General features: G+C 42.2%; 1 protein-coding gene across 1 annotated transcript in view; it reads left to right on the top strand.

Annotated features, from left to right (window-relative positions):
* Nucleotides 1-13,128, top strand: part of CAP2 (cyclase associated actin cytoskeleton regulatory protein 2) — a 166,641-nt gene extending 153,513 nt beyond the window's left edge. Inside the window, 2 exon segments of the mRNA NM_001266532.1 lie at nt 6,787-6,927; nt 11,709-13,128. Of these exon segments, the coding sequence (NP_001253461.1) occupies nt 6,787-6,927; nt 11,709-11,792 (225 nt within the window). The 3' untranslated portion in view covers nt 11,793-13,128.
* Nucleotides 13,129-16,898: the final 3,770 nt, after the last annotated feature.

Raw genomic sequence — 16,898 nt, 5'->3', positions numbered from 1 at the left:
GAGACTCCATCTCAAAAAAAAAAAAAAAGAAGAGAGAGAGCTAACTATTCTTTATAGCCCCAGAAACTTGCACAGTACCTGTACATAGTAGGCGTCCAGTAAATGTTTGATGAGTATGATTTGAGTGAATCAACTAATGCATAAATAAAAATACTGTGAGACTCTCCTAGTATGATTAGCACCATTCCAAAGAGAACTTTTTTCTCAGGAAAAATTGGTCCTGGATCACGAGGAGGAAGTTTTTCTAAAGAATCAGTGAGATCATCAGAAAAACAACCTGGGAAGTAGAGTTGGAGTTGAATTTGCAAAACAGAAGAAAATCTGTGAATTTAAATCTTTAATCATTTTGATTTAGCCAAATGGAATTTTATAGTATGCCAAAATCTAAAGGACTTCTTGGTTTTGGCCAATTATAACTTCTATCTTTTTTTTTTTTTTTTTTTTTTTTTGAGACAGGGTCTTGCTTGAGCCCAGACTGGAGTACAGTGTGGTGATCACAGCTTACTGCAGCCTCAAACTCCTGGGCTCCATTGATTCTCCCACTTCAGCCTCCTGAGTAGCCAGGACTACAGGAGTGTGCCACTATCCCTAGCTAATCTTTTGTAGAGACAGGGCATAGCTCTGCTGCCCAGGCTAGTCTCGAACTCCTGGGCTCAAGCAATAACCTATGCAATAAGATAATGATTGAGAGAGATAAAACTGGAAAAGGAAGAGATAAAAATGTCCTTATTTCCCAACAAAATAAATGCGTTTATATAAAACCCAAGAGATTCAAGAAACTATAAAACTGAAAAAATATTCAGCAAGATGGTAGGATATGATATGAACAGGCAAAAATCAATAGCATTTCTTTCTACCACAAATAAGTTTTAGAAAATGCAATAGAGGTTGAGCGCGGTGGCTCATACCTGTAATCTCAGCACTTTGGGAGGCCGAGGTTGGTGGATCATGAGGTCAGGAGATTGAGACCATCTTGGCTAACACGGTGAAACCCCATTTCTACTAAAAATACAAAAAAATAGCTCGGCATGGTGGCGGGCGCCTGTAGTCTCAGCTACTCAGGAGGCTGAAGCCGGAGAATCGCTTGAACCCAGGAGGCGGAGGTTGCGGTGAGCCAAGATCGCACCACTGCACTCCAGCCTGGCAATAGAGCTAGACTCTGTCTCAAAAAAAAAAAAAGAAAAGAAAAGAAAAGAAAGAAATAAAGAAAAGAAAAGAAAATGTAACGGAAAATAAGGTTGAAATAGCTATTTTGTTGCTAGGTGCAACAAAACTGTAGGTACCTAGCAAAAAAAAAGTAAACAGAAATGGGAGATAGTTACAAAGAATGCAAGAGTGGTGGTGTAAGTCAGTGAACAGGAACACAACACTATCAGTGGTCTCAGTTATTTAATGTGAGTTTAATGAAATTCAGCTCAAAATCTCAACAGTTTTAAATGAAAAAATGGTCTTAAAATTCATTTGGAAAACAAATGGACAAGAATAGCTAAAACTGTGAAAGATGAATAAGGTGAAGGGAATTGCATGCCTGATATTGACTCATTGTAAAGTGCTATATTGTTAGTGGTATACAAAAATAGATAAATGAAACAGACTAGTGAGCCCTGAAATCGATAGATGCATAGATGGAAATTTGTATTTTAAGGCAATTGATTATCCGTGTGGGAAAAAAATACACTGAATTCTACCTCACATCCTACATAAAAGTAAAATGCTAATTGTGAAAAACAAATACTTTTAAACTTTGATAATAACATGTAGAAGAAAAATTTTATGCCTCAGAGTAGGAAATAAATTAATTAGGGTCAAAAAGCACAAACCATAAAGAAAGGACTGGTCATTTTAACTACATCAAAATTTAAATTATATGTTTAGCAGAAGACATAACGTGAAGCTGAAAGACAAGCCATGGACTGAAGAAAGATATTTGCAATGCAGATAATCAAAAAGGATTTGTATCTAGAATTTATAAAGAACTTAAATCAATAAGAAAAAGGCTGCTGGGTATAGTGGCTCATGCCTTAAACCCAGCACTTTGGGAGGCTGAGGTGGGCGGATCACCTGCGTTTGGGAGTTCGAGACCAGCTTGACCAACATGGAGAAGTCCCGTCTCTACTGAAAATGCAAAATTAGCTGGGCATGGTAGTGCATGCCTATAATCCCAGATACTCAGGAGGCTGAAGCAGGAGAATCGCTTGAACCCAGGAGACAGAGGTTGCGGTGAGCCAAGAATCGTGCCATTGCATTCCAGCCTGGGCAACAAGAGTGAAACAAGAAAGAAAGAGAGAAGGGGGCAAGGGAAGGGAGAGAGGGAGGGAGGGAGGGAGGGAGGAAGGGAGGGAGCCAAGAATCATGCCATTGCATTCCAGCCTGGGCAACAAGAGCGAAACAAGAAAGAAAGAGAGAAGAGGGGCAGGAGAAGGGAGGGAGAGAGGGAGGGAGGGAGGGAAAGAGGGAGGGAAGGAGGAAGGAAGGAAGGAAGGAAGGAAGGAAGGAAGGAAGGAAGGAAGGAAGGAAGGAAGGAAGGGGCAAACAATCTAATAGAAAAATGGGCACAGAATATTAAGGCAATTCAGACAAAAAAGAAAGCGGTTGATAAATGTATGAAAATACTTATAACCTACCTAACTAGTAGAAGTATAGATACCAATTAATACCACATTTAGTGATGTCTTCTCACACTCATCCATTTTGCATTCAGGCTGTCCTTACTTTGCATGGTGCTAGGTTAACTGAATCTTATCAATTTGAGGACTGCCTACATACTAAAGTCTGATGCTATAGGATTGCTAAGGAGGTGAAACAATGAGAACCCTGATACATCAATGTTGGGGGAGTAAATCTGTGACATTCACTGCAATGCAAATTGGCAGCATCTAAGAAAGTCACATTCAAAGTCTGTGACTGAGTAATTTCACTCTCAGTGTATACACTAAAGAAGCCCCAGTACATGTGCCAAGGAGACACATGTGAAAATGTTTATTGCAATATTATTCATAATGGCAATAAAAACAATTTAAATGTCCACCAGTTGGTAAGTTAATAAACCCTCCCAATAGGATACCAGTTGGTAGTTTAACTAGCATAGCAGCTAAAATGAACCGGCCAGGCACAGTGGCTCACACCGGTAATCCCAGCACTTTGGGAGGCTGAAGCGGGTGGATCACCTGAGGTCAGGCGCTCGAGACTAGCCTGGCCAACATGGTGAAACCCCGTCTCTACTAACAATACAAAAATTAACTGGGCATGGTGGCGGTCACCTGTAATCCCAGCTACTCTGGAGGCTGAGGCAGGAGAATCAGTTGAACCCAGCAGGTGGAGGTTGCAGTGAGCCGAAATTGCGCCATTGCATTCCAGCCTGGGCGACAAAAGCAAGACTCCATCTAAAAAGAAAAAAATGAGGCCGGGCGCGGTGGCTCAAGCCTGTAATCCCAGCACTTTGGGAGGCCGAGATGGGCGGATCACGAGGTCAGGAGATTGAGACCATCCTGTAACCCGGTGAAACCCCGTCTCTACTAAAAAAATACAAAAAACTAGCCAGGCGAGGTGGCGGGCGCCTGTAGTCCCAGCTACTCGGGAGGCTGAGGCAGGAGAATGGCGTGAACCCGGGAGGTGGAGCTTGCAGTGAGCTGAGATCCGGCCACTGCACTCCAGCCTGGGCGACAGAGCGAGACTCCGTCTCAAAAAAAAAAAAAAAAAAAAATGAACTACAGTTACATGTATAAAAATAGGTAAATCTCAAAAACAACATTGAGCAATAAAGGCAAATTATAGAATTGCAGGCTATGTATAATGTATCCATTTATTAAAAAATTTAAAACATGCAAAACTCATATTAAATATGCTTATGAGAGCTCCAGATGGCCGTCCCAGGCAACTCACGTGATGGACAGACCTGGTGAATGACAAACACAAAATTCAGAACAGGAGTTACATCTAGGGAGGGAAGGAAGAAGGTGAATGAGGTGTTGGATGGTACAGACTGGAGACTTCAACTATATTGCCAGATTTTAATCCAAAAAAAAAAAGCTAATAAGCCAAAATGTAATAGTCTATAAAGCTATTTGGTGGTTGGACATATATGTACTTATGTATGTGTTATATAATTTCTATATGTTTCTATGTTTGAAATATATCATAATTTTTAAGGATACAGACATGCGTTATAAAAATACCCTCTGAAAGGATAAACCATGGGGGACTGGAAACTTGGCCATGTGGCTCAGAGACAAGAGAAAGACATTTTACTGAATGATTTTTGAACTTTTGAATGTTCAAACCAAGTGAATATCGCGACCTATTTAAAACACTTGATACATTGTTTTAAAAGGGTTTGGTCACAATGGAACCAGAAGGTAGATGAACAGTTACCTGGGGGTGGGGATGGGGATTGACTATAAATGGGCATTAGGGATATTTGGGGGCTAATAGAAATGTTCTCAAACTGGATTGTAGTGATGATTGCACAGCTCTGTAAATTTATTCAATATCATTGGATTGTACACTTAAAGTGGGTGAATTTGGTCAGATGTGGTGGCTCACACCTATAATCCCTCCTTTGGGAGACCGAGGTGGGTGGATCACCTGAGCTCAGGAGTTCGAGACCAGCCTAGCTGACACTGTGAAACCCAGTCTCTAATAAAAATACAAAAATCAGCTGGGCGTGGTGGCACACAACTGCAATCCCAGCTACTCGGGAGGCTAAGGCAGGAGAATCACTTGAACCCAGGAAGTGGAGGTTGCAGTGAGCTGAGATCATGCCACTGCACTCCAGCCTGGGTGACAGAGCAAGACTCCATCTCAAAAAAATAAAAAATAATTAAATTAAATTAAATTAAATGGGTGAATTTTATGTTTGCAGATTTCACTTCAATAATACTAAAATATTGAAAAGGGTGGGGAAGGGGAATGGATGAAAGTTCATATGATTTGGCCCAGCATTCCTATTTTTGGCAAACTATCCTAAGATGATAGTACAAATTATGGGGGAGAGAAAAGACTAAGATAATCAATGGAAATTTGTAAAATTGTATGGAGAGAGAAATTCATGAAAAACAATATTAATGCAGAAACATGTATTAAATGCACGTCACCCATCGCTCAGCAGAGGAGCTATTCTTTGGCCCGGCTCTCCTGATAAGAAACAATCTCTGCTCTCAATGTTTTCACAGGTCACCAGGGAAGAAAGACATGTTTACTACATACCCAAATGCAGTACTGCCCCAAAATGCTGTGGAAATTAAATTCTGACATACCAGAAGCATTCTTAAAATTCCAGTACACATAGAGCATCCCTAGTCAAAAAATCCAAAATCTGGCCAGGCCCAGTGGCTCATACCTGTAATCCCAGCCCTTTGGGAGTCCAGGGCAAGCAGGTCAGGAGTTTGAGACCAGCCTGGCCAACATTGTGAAACCCCATCTCTATTAAAAATACAAAAAATCAGCCGGGCATGGTGGTGCACACCTGTAATCCCAGATCCTTGGGAGGCTGAGGCAGAAGAATCGCTTGAACCCCAGAGGTGGAGGTTGCAGTGAGCCGAGATGGCGCCATTGCACTCTAGCCTGAGTGACAGAGCGAAATTCTGTCTCAAAAAAATAAAAATAAACACAAAATTTAGAAAGGACATCTAGAAATCACCAAAACATGACTGCAGACACATTCTTGAAATACAGATATAGGTGCCGTGTTATTATTTGTGATAGAGCCCTATGTGTACCTGTCCTTGAACTACCCCTGCCTATTTTATTTTTCCACTGGGGCTCAATTCCAACTTAGTGTTCAGTTTCTATGAAGAGAGAGGAGGAACCAGAGAAGTAGAGTGACCTGGCCAGACTCCCCACAAGGAATTCTTTACATCACTTGCACCATCAACAGGAGTTGCTCCCGGTTTGCCATCCAGCCTTTTCTCCACTGTGAAAGAAGAGATGTCTTTATCGCTTTAATTACCATGACAAGAAGGAAAATTAAAGAGTTGTAATACGGTCTTTGGGGGAACAGTCTGCCCTTATGGAGATTTTGGGGGGATGTCTGAAAACGGATTGTTGGAAGAGAAATGTAAAACCGATCAGAACTTTTATAGCACTTCGATATTTATAAACAATACAAAGGATCGCCTCCTCTTTTGTATGATCCTATTTATCTATATAATGAGTATCCTGAGCCAAGCCCCCAGTTTTGGCTCCTGAAATGAATACATTTCAAAATACCTAGACATTCATCTCATGTAAGCCTCAAATTCAGCCACTGAGATTTTTATCCGGCAAAGGACTTATGTGGAAAGAATGGTAGTGTTTCTTATTTAAGTTCAGGAAAAAATCTACTCAGTTTTTACTCAAGAATAGTTTTACTTGTAAGTGACAACTTTAGAACTTGTTTTAATCCTAGTTTCGTAGAGATTTGTCAAAAGTAAAATTTCAAGCAAATGAATGTGAATACATCTTGTTTCCTTTATCATGAAATCAAATACATGTTTCAAATCCACTAACACAGTTGTGAGGCTTTTTCTGAACATCTAGCCACTGTTCCCAAATTAATCCCTTAATTTTGTCTCAGGAAAGAGACCCTGAGGTTTGAGAATCCCCTTGTGTGGTCTTTTCATTCTGTCCCCGAATGCCACCTATCCTATTCTGCCTGAAGGCTTTGCCATTAACCCACCTCCCCAGCTCTGACCCAGTAAATCCTAATGTTTGGTTAAACCCAAGCTAAAGCCAAGAGATTGTATTTTTTCAAGGGCATTGTGATTTCTGCTTCTTTGCTTTGGTCCCAGATATTTTTTCCTATTTCAGGTAATGGGGAGAGTGCCAACAATTTCCATTAATAAGACAGAAGGTTGCCACATATACCTCAGTGAAGATGCATTAGACTGTGAGATCGTGAGCGCCAAGTCATCTGAAATGAACATACTTATCCCTCAGGATGGTGATTATGTAAGTACCTTTCAGACGGCTGTCAAGAATTTTTCTGGAGCCTTCATTATTAACATTCTTAGAGATTGAGTAATCAACCACCAACTGCAAGCTTTATTTGTAGCATAATTCACAGGCAGGAGAGGAATTCAGGGAGCTGTCTTCCGCATCTCTTCCCGCCTATTAGCTTCTTGACTGTACTCACTCCTGGATTTCCGATTCTCAAGGTAGTGTACTAATAATTCATTTAATGTACCGGTGTTTATCAAATAGCACAGCGTGCATCTGAGTTCGTATTATGTAGGACTAAATATTTTCCTTTGCTCTGGTGGAGGTGAAAGGAAAGAAGGACAAATACCTCGGAGAAAAAATGTGAGGACAGAGAAAAGACAATAAGTAGGGCTATTTGTGCAGCTATGCTTCAGTGAGAGGTTAAGTGTAAGAATCGGGAAGTTTTATGAAAATGCCAGTCCCCCGATCTTCCACCTGAGGTTGGATTCAGGAGCCCTGGAGTGAGGCCCAGGAATCTGATTTTTAACAAGCATATCCATTAAGTCCATCCAATGGCCCTTCTGAGAAACACTAGTCTAAGAGACTTGGCCACTATTTATTTTCTCAGCTTTCTCTCCTCAACAAAGCACCTTCTCAAAGAAGCATACGCATATTCTCACACTTTGAAAAGGGAGTATGAATAAATAAGTGCATTTCCTGGCTCATGAAGTGTGATGGATCTGCTAGTTGCTACTTGGAAGTGGGGAGATCAATAGAGAAGGCCAAGCACGGTGACTCACCCCGTAATCCCAGCACTTCGGGAGGCTGAGTGGGGCAGATCATTTGAGGTCAGGAGTTTGAGACCAGCCTGGTCAACACGGCAAAAACCCATCTCAACTAAAAATACAAAAATTAGCCATGTGAATCCCAGCTACTTGGGAGGCTGAGGCAGGAGAATCGCTTGAACCCAAGAGGCGGAAGTTACAGTGAGCCAAGATTGCGCCATTGCACTCCAACCTGGGCGACACAGCGAGACTCAGTCTCCAAAAAAAACCAAAAAACAAAAAACAAACAAACCAAAAACACAAAATTCCCTCTAAGTCTGCCAGTGCAGGGAGCCAGTGAACCAGAGAAGGACGGGAGAAAACATAACTTAGCAGGCAAACATCTGGAAGAGGCGCTCCCTCAGCCTGAGGGGTCAGTCGCCAGGGCCTACGCAGCAATCGACACACAGGCTGATCTCCTTCGGCAGACAGCGCGACTGCTGACACATTCTCCCTTCCACACCTGGCAGTAACTTCTTCAGCTCTGCTCAGCCACGTGTCATACATTACAGGCCAGAATTCATCATTTCAGTTTAAAAAACAAAACTCGGCAAGCCTCAGGCCATGCTTCACTAGTAAGTGCGTATGGACAGTCTAACCCTGAGATAGAGAAGACTCCTCTCTTGGGTTCTCCACCTAAAAAAATTCCTGGAGAGCTGATGCCAACAGCTTCAGAGTAGCAGAGCCAAAAATTGGAGGGAGCCCTGGGCTTTATAGTCGTTTAAGCAGAAGGCTCAGCTGCATGGGACTGGATCTGCTAAGAAAAGCAGTGGGGTTTGGATGAACACTGCAGACTAATGAAGCTGGAATCTGTGGGCATGGGACCCAGGCATCTGTAATTGTTAAAGCTTCCCAGGCAGTTCCAGTGGGGAGCCAGCATTAAGATCCACCGGCCTAAAGGATGAGTGTAAGTCAAAACCTGAGCATTCATGCTAAAAACCAAGGTCTTGGCTGGGTATGGTGGCTCACGCCTGTAATCCCAGCACTTTGGGAGGCTGAGGCGGGCAGATCACAAGCTCAGGAGATCAAGACCATCCTGGCCAACACAGTGAAACCCCGGCTCTACTAAAAATGCAAAAAATTAGCTGGATGTGGTGGTGGGCACCTGTAGTCCCAGCTCCTCGAGAGGCTGAAGCAGGAGAGTCACTTGAATCTGGGAGGCAGAGGTTGCAGTGAGCCGAGATCATGCCGCTGCACTCCAGCCTGGGTGACAGAGCAAGACTCCATCTCAAAAAAAAAAAAAAAAAAAAAAAAAAACGAGATCTTGCCTCTTATAGGTCAAGTACCTTGTGGCCCTCTTCATGTGTTCTTGGTTGGAGCTGGTAGGGAACAACACAGAGGACCTGCCGTGGGCATTGTGGTGTAGGAATGAATGGAGGGGATGTTTCGTCTTGAAAGAAGTTGGTCTCCAGAGAAGACCCGTTAGCATATTACTAACCCCTCACTGCCAGGAACAGATTTGGGGCAGCTGTAGTGCAATTACTATCAAAGAGGTGGCTTCATCTGGCACATTCTCTGCTTGGCCTGGTTCTTGAGAACAAACACCAAGCCTCGTCTACCCATCTAGAAGAGCCCCAGAAGGAATATTGGCTACACAAACACACACACGTTATTCAGATTGTGGGTTCTTCAAGATTTTTCCATTGCAGATTTTACTCAAGAAGAATACATCACTCATTATAGCAAGGGCTTTGCCTTTATTTTATTTATTTGTTTGTTTGTTTGTTTTTTCGAGACAGGGTCTTGCCCTGTTGCCCAGACTGGAGTGCAGTGGTGCGATCATGGCTCACTGCAGCCTTGACCCCCCTGGGCTCAATCGATCTTCCTGCCTCAGCCTCTCAAGTAGCTGGGACTACAGGCATGTGCCACCACACCCTGCTAATTTTTGTATGTTTTGTAGAAACAGTATCCCTGAGGACAGGCAGAGACAAAGGAGAGGGTGGGATTACCATCCCCACTCCTGGGAATCCTCTGCAACTCTGCCAAAAGAGATGCCAAATCAGAGTGGCTCGTCAGCAGCACTACACTGTGTAAGGCTTGTCCTTATACAGTGGGGTCTCGCTATGTGGCCCAGGCTGGTCCTGTACTTCTGGGCTCAGATGATCTGCTGGCATCAGCCTCGCAAAGTGCTGGGATTACAGGTGTCAGCCACCATGCCTGGCCCAGGCCTTTCCTTTTGAATGAATGAATGACTTCATCCCAAAGAAACAGTTGGATCCTACATCTAGAAAGATAAGTACCCATGTGTGTTCCGTGAAAACACCACGGCTTGCGAGCATGGGCATCACTTATCAGACACATGAGGTTTCAACAAGCACTGCATGGACGGGAAGTCCGAAGAGGCCCAGAAGCCAGGTCCAAGGCCTCCTTGCCTTGGAGAGGTTTTTTATCTTCTTCTGAAAGTCTTCGGTCCTTCTTCCTTGCCTTGGAGGAGGTCTTCTATCCTCTTCTGAAATGACTGGAGAATCACTAAGAATCACTGTCTGGGAAAGGAGTGTGTTGACTCAGACTACTTTTATTTTTACTATTCTCTATTATTCTTTGTGTGTATGTGTTTGTATGTGTATTTTCCAATGGGAAAAGTAGAGTGCCTTGGTGAAGGGTAACAAACGTGTATATAACCCTAAGCTCATTTTTACAATTTATCAAAGAGTAGAGAGCTACCTCTGGGATAAAACCTTTCCACTCCATGTGATTGGAACCAGCAGCATTGGCATCACCTGGGAGCTTGTTGGAAATGCAGTTTCTCATTCCATTCCCCAGACCTACTGAATTAGAATCTGCATTTTCATAAGATCCTGAATCAGAATCTGCATTTTTTTTTTTTTTTTTCCGAGACAGAGTTTTGCTCTCATTGCCCAGGCTGGAGTGCTGTGGCGTGATCTCGGCTCACTGCAACCTCTGCTTCCTGAGTTCAAGCGATTCTCCTGCCTCAGCCTCCCGAGTAGCTGGGATTATAGGCATGCACCACCACGCCTGGCTAATTTTGTATTTTTAGTAGAGACAGGGTTTCTCCATGTTGGTCAGGCTGGTCTTGAACTCCCAACCTCAGGTGATCCGCCCACCTCGGCCTCCCAAAGTGCTGGGATTACAGGCATGAGTCACCAAGCCCAGCCAGGGAGAATCTGCATTTTAATAAGATCCTGGGTCAGAATCTGCATTTTAGTATTATTATTATTATTATTTATTTTTATTTATTTATTTGGAGACGGAGTTTTCACTCTTGTTGCCCAGACTGGAGTCCAGTGGCATGATCTCGGCTCACTGCAACCTCTGCCTCTCGGGTTCAAGCGATTCTCCTGCCTCAGCCTCCCGAGTGGCTGGGAATATAGGCGCATGCCACCACTCCTGGCTAATTTTTTGTATTTTTTTTAGTAGAGATAGGGTTTCACCATGTTGGCCAGGCTGGTCTTGAATTTCTGACCTCAGGTGATCCACCCGCCTTGGCCTCCCAGAGTTATGAGATTACAAGCGTGAGCCACTGTGCCCAGCCAGAATCTGCATTTTCATAAGATCCCAGTTGATTCATGTGCATGTTGAAGTTTAGTGGAGAGTAGTGGGTAAAATAGAGCCCAGATTTGAATTCTGGCTGTGCTGTTACTGGCCACATCTTTTAGGGCCAGTTGCTTAATCTTTCAGGCCTCTGTTTCCTGCAGATGGCATCCCCAAGAACTCCTAGCTCATAGGGTTATTATAGGAGATCTGCCGAGTTCATCTTTGTCCAGTGCGTAGAAGGATGCCTGGTTCGCTCTAAATGATGCTTTTAGCTTTAATGATGATACTGACTTGAAGTCACAGAACTGACACGTGACATATGCAAGTCTCCACGTGACAAAGACCTCCCCATGACGCAGCTTGCAATTCGATCGAATTTCTTTGCCTATCATGTGGCAAAAATCAGCCTCCCCATCTGTTTGCAAAAGGAAGCCTTCTTTTAAATAACTTCATTGTAGTTTAAATAACTTTGTTCTTCTTGCCTATTTCCAGAGAGAATTTCCCGTTCCTGAACAGTTCAAGACAGCATGGGATGGATCCAAGTTAATCACTGAACCTGCAGAAATTATGGCCTAACTTCCCGAGAGACCGAACTCCCTCACCTGAATCCCCCCCTATCAAACAAACAAAAAAGCAGCAGTAAAGAGCTAGAAGTTGCAGTAGCACCTACTGCTTTAGCTTTGGCCTCCAACAATTCTGTGCTGTAGACACAGCACTGTTTCTGGCACGCCTCGTGGGCATTTTGAAATATTTAACGTTTCCTCATGATTTGCCTTTGTGTGTGATTTTAGTTCCACATGATGACTTGTGAACATTATGGATTTAAAGGGAAAAAAAAAAGAATTCTGTTCCCCTCATATCATGAACACAGTAACTGATAGATAAAAAGACTGCATGATTCACTTTTACACTTATATTTCATTGCTAGTTAAAAAATAAAACCTTTGAGAATCTAAGATGTACATTTTTACCTTTTAGGCAATTTCAATATAATGTAGAAGTAGTAGTATGCCCTGAAAAATGTACACGTTTTTTCTTATTGTTACCACATGTTCACCTTTATCAGCGTGGATACTGTCAGCATGAGTACATATTTCAACCCACACTTTTAAAAGACCTAAGAGTTTATATTAAGGACCAAATTCAGTTTCTTGGTCCTTAGAAGACCTATATTCTCTGTAGTTACTGAAAACTGAAAGTAAATTCTAGTTATTCATCTTACATATTTTTCCACCATGTCATTTGAAAACTTACTTTTCTTCTGCATAAGAGATTCTTATGCCAAAACATTAATCAGAAGAAGTCATTTTTTTGCTATGTAATACCTCGCAACTTTGCTTTAAAATCAAGCTCAGTTATTATTTTCCAAGTTTGAACATGTTAAATATCAGATGCCTTGTAAATTATGTCTTTAATGTTTTATTATAGACTAATTTCCTCTTTTCCATCTGCCAGACTTGCTAACTAGCCTCAAAAATGAACATGAAAAAGCCATACATGTATTATTTCTCCGAAAACCTAAGGCATTATCTGTTGGTTTGGCTTGCTGCTCCTATTTTGTAGTCTTGATAGTAGAAGCTTCTTTAGCATAAGAGTAGCTATTATATTCCTTTTTATCTTTTCAGTACATAGTGCTGAAAAATCTGCAATTTCTTGGATCACATTTAATGAATTACAGTATAATGCTTGGCGGGCCCAGTACAAGCATATATAGCGTGCCTATTACAGCCTTTGGAATACATCGTTTTCATTTTTTAAATATCTTCTATATCCATATAGTATTCGAATTATTAATGCTCATGTACCAAGGTTTTGCTATGAAAGTTTTGTCTGTATGAATAATGTGGCTTTAGTAAATCATTTTTCAACTGTAAACTTATTCTGAAATAAAGTAAAATTCTAATTGTTTAAATACTGTGATGAATTCTGGATGTTAAAATGATTTTTTTCCTACTTTGATTTGCCCCTTGCTCATGTGTCATACTTAGAAAAGACAGCTGAGTCCTTCTGTTTGAATTAGAGAATTTATCCAGCATGCCATCAGCTTCCCTGATGAATGAGGTCTGCTTTGAGATAGATATCAGATAAAGCCGTTTGCAATTGGATTGACTGTCAGAAAATTCTAGAATTCAGTTTTGTAAATCAAGTCCTCTTCACTGAGAAAATCCTCCTCATAGATCTTTGTTAATGTAAACATCCCAGGACATAAGTGATTTTAATAAATGCCATGTATACCTTATAAACATATAATCATAAATAACATAATAAATGTATAAGTAAACTCCTAAAAGAAAAAAAAACTGAGAAGACCCTAAAATGGGTATATTATATATCCATAATATAGTGATAATTTTGTATTGCGATATAAATGCACCCGTAATTCTTAAAATCTGTCAACTTGCCTCGTACTTGACATCAGTCTTTCAGTATGCCTCACCATATGTATTGAAAATCTGGACTTGAGGCTCAACAATTATTTTACCAGCCCTGTATTCCTTAAGCCAGGGGTCCCCAACCCCCGAGCTGTGGACTGGTACTGGTCCATGGCCTGTTAGGAACTGGGTGGCAAAGCAGAAGGTGAAGGGCTGGCGAGCCAGAATTGCCACCTGAGCTCCGCACCTGTCAGATCAGCTGCAGCGTGAGATTCTCATAGGAGTGTGAACCCTGGTGTGAATTGTGCACGTGAGGGATCTAGGTTCTGTGGTCCTTATGAGCACCTAAGGCCTGATGATCTGAGGTGGAACAGTTTCATCTTGAAATTACGCTCCACCCCACCCCGCCCTGTCTGTGGAAAGGTGGTCTTCCACAAAACCGGTCCCTGGTGCAAAAAGGTTGGGGACCACTGCCTTAAACCATCTACTTAAGTAACATAACAGTAGGTTGAATTTGTTGAAAAACCTTTGGCAATGTATAAGCAATTAACAAAAACAATGCTGCATCGCCAGTGTCTCTTGTTTCTTGCACCTTTTGAATTCCTGGGTTACCAATGTTGTGACCTAATAAATATTGTCAAAGCATTAAGAAATCTGTACTTAGCAGAATTGCTGTCACATCCATTCCCAAAAAGTCAGAAGGAAAATCAGTGTCAGGGCCGGGCATGGTGTCTCATGCCTGTAATCCCAGCACTTTGGGAGACTGAGGTGGGCAGATCACTTGAGGTCAGGAATTCAAGACCACCAGCATAGCTAACATGGTGAAACCCCATCTCTACTAAAAAAAAAAAAATACAAAAATTAGCCAGGTGTGGTGGCACATGCCTGTAATCCCAGCTGCTTGGGAGTCTGAGGCAGGAGAATAGCTTTAACCAGGAGGTGGAGGTTGCAGTGAGCCAAGATTGTGCCACTGCACTCCAGCCTGGGTGACAGAGCAAGACTCTGCCTCAAAAAAAAAAAAAAAAAAAAAATTCAGTGTCAGAAAATTAAATGCCAAGGGTCTCCTGTATCTTGTTACTTTGTAGCATTACAGGATAAAAGTGACAATTCAAAAGAGGCCTTTGTTGTCTTGAAAATTCATTTTTGATAGTACTCTCCCCTTAGATAACCTATTACTGATAGTCAACCTCTCACAGCAAGCCATCTTGAAGTACAGCTTCGATTCTAACCACTCCTCCCTACATATAGAACTGGCAAGAAATACATATAGTTTGATTCACTTATTCTCTCCTTCACTGACAATGTCTGCTGCAACTTCTTAGATGCTAGATGGGTTTATCTAGGGGATCCCTTCATTTTAAAAATGAGAAAGCTGAGACCGTGGGCTAGAACACAACGCACACCTTTGTATAACTACTGTAGTTTGGCTTCTAGTCTCAACATACGCCTCAGTCTCAGAGGTCATCAATCCAGTGGCTTCATCTCATCCTTCATAGGTGGAGATTCTCGACACTGCCTTCATCTTATTAAACTCCCTTTGATGTTGTGATTCGTGATGTGTTTCTCTGGCTCCCTTCCCTCCTACCTTTTTTGTTTCCCTCTCAAATGCTCAAATACCTATTTCAATACCTCTATGTAGATGACTCCCAAATCCACATTTCCAACCCAAATCCACCTCCCCGGAGCCTTCACTCCCAAGTGTCCACAGAGTATTTCTACCTGCCTGCCCCAATGTTATGCAACATGGCTACAATTAATGCACATCTCCCACACATACCTAACTATTCCTTATCTGCCTTTCCAGTTTCAGTCAATGGCTCCCTCACATCTATCATAGATTTAAAACCAGCCATTTGCTGTAATAAAAAATATGAAAGAGGCCAGGCACGGTGACTCACGCCTATAATCCCAGCACTTTGGGAGGCCGAGGTGGGCAGATCACGAGTTCACGAGTTTGAGACCAGCCTGTACAACATGGTGAACCCCATCTCTACTAAAAATGCAAAAATTAGCCAGGTGTGGTGGCACACACCTGTAATCCCAGCTACTGGGGAGGCTCAGGCAGGAGAATTGCTTGAACCCAGGAGGCAGAGTTTGCAATGAGGGCCCAGATCATGCCACTGCACTCCAGCCTGGGTGACCAAGTAAGACTCTATCTCAAAAAAAAAAAAAAAAAAAAAAGGCCAAGGCGGGTGGATCACTTGAGGTCAGGGGTTCGAGACCAGCCTGGTCAACATGGTGAAACCCCATCTCTACTAAAAATACAAAAATTAACCAGACATGGTGGTTGCGCGACTGTAATCCCAGCCACTTGGGAGGCTGAGGCAGGAGAATTGCTTGAACCTAGGAGGCAGAGGTTGTAGTGAGCTGAGATTATGCCATTGCACTCCAGCCTGGGCGACAAGAGCAAAACTACATCTCAAAAAAACAAAAACAAAAAATACATGAAAGAGAATCAGATTTGGGAGAAACAATGGTTTAGTCTCGAACTTGTTCAATGCACGTTGTCTCTGTGACATTTACTTGGAGATAGAGAGTAAGCAGTTGGATCTGTGAACCCCCAAATACTGAGACAGGTCTCAGTTAATTTAGAAAGTTGATTTTGCCAAAGTTGATGACATGCACCCATGACACAGCCTTAGGAGGTCCTGCCAACATGTGCCCAAGGCAGTCAGACAATAGTTTGGTGTTATACATTTTAGGGAGACATGAGACATCAGTCAACATATGTAAGATGAACATTAGTTTGGTTTGGAAAAGCAAGGAGGGGGCTTCCAGGTCATAGGTAGATAAGAGACATGGTTACATTCTTTTGAGTTTTTGATTGGCATCTCCAAAGGAGGCAATCAGATATGCATTTATCTCAGTGAGCAGAGGGGTGACTTTGAATAGAGTGGGAGGCAATTTTGCCCTAAGCAGTTCCTAGCTTTGACTTTTCCCTTTAGCTTAGTGATTTGGGGGGGCCCAAGATATTTTCCTCTCACATTTCCCCCATTGTCTTTTTAAAAATCTTTTGGATAAAGTATTTTAGAAGAAAATGAGTCTCTAGTCTCTGGTTTCATCTGATTTCTCATGGCTAGGATGCTTTATTCCTAGATAGGTAGTTCTTGAGTTATTAGGAAAGCTCATTCTTGAAGACTGTGGAGTCTCATGTCCTATGAATAGAAAATAGGGGGAGGAAGAAAGAAAACAACAAACAGAGCAATCCTGGAAAATCGATATAGGCCACATTACTCTGAAGTCCATACATCAGTAAGCAGGTATGAAGGTGGCTTATGTATGTAAATAGGCTGCTGTTATTTTTTTCTGA

This window comes from Macaca mulatta, chromosome 4 (assembly GCF_049350105.2).
Source record: "Macaca mulatta isolate MMU2019108-1 chromosome 4, T2T-MMU8v2.0, whole genome shotgun sequence".
Taxonomy (NCBI): Eukaryota; Metazoa; Chordata; class Mammalia; order Primates; family Cercopithecidae; genus Macaca; species Macaca mulatta.
This window is presented reverse-complemented; position numbering and strand designations above follow the sequence as displayed.